The 3,210-nt window shown below is 46.2% G+C and overlaps 1 protein-coding gene across 1 annotated transcript; it reads right to left on the reverse strand.

The window, feature by feature from the left end:
- Window positions 1–207: 207 nt before the first annotated feature.
- LOC142452856 (calmodulin-like) lies at window positions 208–549 on the reverse strand. Its single transcript, XM_075554038.1, has one exon. It carries the CDS (start codon window positions 547–549, stop codon window positions 208–210), a length of 342 nt encoding a protein of 113 aa, XP_075410153.1.
- Window positions 550–3,210: the final 2,661 nt, after the last annotated feature.

Genomic DNA, 3,210 nt, shown 5'->3' on the forward strand with positions numbered 1-3,210 from the left:
GGGGTGTGTGTGTGTTTGTGTGTGTGTGTGTGTGTGTGTGCATGCGTGCATGGACAGAAGGCATTTTTGACATTCAGTTTTGCTATACAGAAACAATGAATAAATGAACTTGTTTTTTTGCAAGAGTAAGTAAAAGATTCAATTTTATTCTTCTAATGGCGTGGGGGGGGGGGCGGCGGGAGAAATACAGGAGCTGAAAGAAGGTCTTCATTTTGCAATCATCATCTGTACGAATTCTTCATAGTTGACTTGTCCGTCGCCGTCGATGTCTGCTTCTCTGATCATTTCATCTACTCCTTGGTCTGTTAGTTTTTCTCCTAAGTTTGTCATGGCCTGGCGGAGCTCGGCCACACCGATGTAGCCATTGCCGTCCTTGTCAATGACTCGGAATGCCTCGTGGACTTCTCCTTCACTGTCTGTGTCTTTCATATTTCTGGCCATCATCGTCCACACCTCTGGGGAATCAATGGTGCCATTACCACCCACGTCCACCTCGTGGAGCACATCCTGCAATTCCGTTTCAGTTTGGTTCTGCCCCAGAGACCTCATGACAGTTCCGAGTTCTTTGTTGTGATGGTGCCGTCGCCATCTTTATCGAAGACGGAGAAAGCCTTCTTGAACTCAGCAATCAGCTCTTCCTTCGGCTGAGCAGCCAGGTGCTAGTGACGAGAGGACACACAGAGGGAGTGAGGGGGCTGCGATGGCAGGCGCCTCTGCTGCCACTGCTGCTGCGGCTGCTGAGAGCGCCTGGTGTGGTGTGCGCGGTACCATTGCCTCCTGCACTGCTGCCCACTGTTAGTAACGGCAACGCGTTCACGAGGCTCCCAGCACCACTGCCCATCAATATGCCTTTGTTAGGACATTGTTTAAATGGATGTACCAGCCACTAATGCCAAAGATACTGACACTGAAGCTTCTACCAACTTCTGCCGTCTAAAATTGATAACATACACAATCACGGTGCACTGACAGATGCTGTGGCTGGCACGCGAAAGTTGGGAACCAAAAGAAGGGTGGAGAGTTGGAAAGAAAGACTATGGTAACAGGAATGACACTGAGATCCACAACAATTTATTCATTGAAAATACCCTTTCCGACCTTGGGCCTCTACTCAAGCACTCCCTCAATGCATGAATAGTTTCTTTTATTAAATTGGCACTCTACGATGCTCACCCTCCTGACACAACTGCTGAGGCAAAGAGGGTGAACAAGTAAATGTGGTGAAGAAAGCTGATGGTGCCCGACGATCAAGAGATAGTGTCTGGGGTCTTAAAGGCTTGAAGATAAACAAGCGGCCATCTAGCTCAGAAGCAACAAAGCCCACATGGAAGAACACACCAGCTGTGTGATCGGGTGGTCCCGAATGGGATCAGTTATCAGGCATCAAAGAACAAAAAATCATATCATTGGCTGCACACCTCCATGATACGACCGCCAAAGACAAATGGGTGCATAAGCAAATGGTTCGAAGAAAGCTGATGGTGCCTGGCTTTCAAAAGAGATAGTGTCTGGGGTCTTAAAGGCTTGAAAGTGAACAAGCGGCCATCTAGCTCAGAAGCAACAAAGCCCACATGGAAGAAGCACACCACACCAGCCTGTGCGATCATGTGGTGCCATAGGGACCAGGTATAAGGCATCATGCAAAAATATATATATATATATATATATACCATAGTGAATGAAGGGGGAAGTGCAGAGTGGAGACCCAAAACCCATTTGTCGGCCACTGGAGATCCCCTCAAAGAGGGGTTTAGGAGAGGAGATGGGTCAGTCAGGGTGCGAGGTAGTACCGATGAAGAACACAGCTTTCCCCCAGATCCTGGATGCTTCCCCCCCCAACTACCATGATCCGAATTCAACCTTGCAGGGCTGGATAGGGCAGAGGTTGTACACTGGTGCATATGGGAGCTGGAGGCACAGGGAATCCAGGGTGGATGATACCTTCAGAACCAGGGGTGTGAGGGGCGATGCTGGGAGAGTGGAGGGTGAGTGGGTTGGAAAGGGGGAACCGATTACAAGGATCCACATGTGACCTCTTCCCTGGGAGAGGGACAGCAGAGGAGGGGGGGGAAAGGGAGACTCCGGATAGGGCAAGATATGACGAAATAACGATGTATAAATTATCAAGGGCTCATGAGGGAGTGGGGAGCCGGGAGGGAGGGGAAAAGAAAAAAGAGGACCTGATGCAAGGGGCTTAAGTGGAGAGCAAATGCCTTGAGAATGATTGGGGCAGGGAATGTATGGATGTGCTTTATACAATTGATGTATGTATATGTATGGATGGTGATAAGAGTTGTATGAGCCCCTAATACAATGTAAAAAGAAAAAAAAGGAAATACCCTTTCCAGCAATATAAATGGCAACTGTACACATTGGTCTGGCACAGTTCACATGAGCCATGTACATTTCACACTGTGCAAATTTCACATATGAGTGAAATCAGCCATGTCTGAGGAAAGAGATGATGGAGAAGTTTATCATTAGTCAGAACAAGATAAGGGGCCAACAGTGAAACACACCATCAATTGCTCATGTGTAAGTTCAGTCTGAAGCTGATGAAAATGAAAACAAATCCACAGGGGCAAAAAATAACCTGAAGCCTATCTATCTCACATCAATTTAGAGACCATCTCAAGATTGGACATGGCTCATTGAATACTATTGCCTGGAGACCAAATGAGTTCTGGGATGACATCAGGGCATCGTGCGCGAGGAAAGAAAAGGACATTAAAAAGACAGAGACTAAGGAAAGACCACACTGGATGTCAGAAGAGACTCTGAAACTTCTCCTGAACATAGGATCTTTACAATGAAATGGTGAAGTAAAAGAGCTTATCCAAATATTCCAAGGGCTGCTTGAGAGGACAAGGCAAAGTATTACAGTAAAAGGTGCAAATATCTAGAGCTAGAAATCCAGAGGAAAGAACATGCTTAGCATGCAGAAGACACAATCTGGCTTGCTGAAAGTGGAAAGAGATTTTAATGCTTAAAGATGATGAATAAAGACTTTAGTTATCAACATGGATCACACCTCAATGGAGAAGAACTGACTCGGCTTCTTGGGGCTTACACGTCATCAAAGAAAACAAACATTTTCACAACCAGATCAATATGCAACATCATGATAAATGGAGAAAAGACTGAAGTTGTCAAGGATTTTATATGAGTTGGATCTACAATCAATGTACATGGAAACAGCGAGAAATCAAA

Source organism: Tenrec ecaudatus, chromosome 7 (assembly GCF_050624435.1).
Source record: "Tenrec ecaudatus isolate mTenEca1 chromosome 7, mTenEca1.hap1, whole genome shotgun sequence".
Lineage (NCBI taxonomy): Eukaryota > Metazoa > Chordata > Mammalia > Afrosoricida > Tenrecidae > Tenrec > Tenrec ecaudatus.

Excerpts from the sequence above, each read along its gene's own strand:
- LOC142452856 (XM_075554038.1), bottom strand. The coding sequence starts at position 549 with ATGAGGTCTCTGGGGCAGAACCAAACTGAAACGGAATTGCAGGATGTG.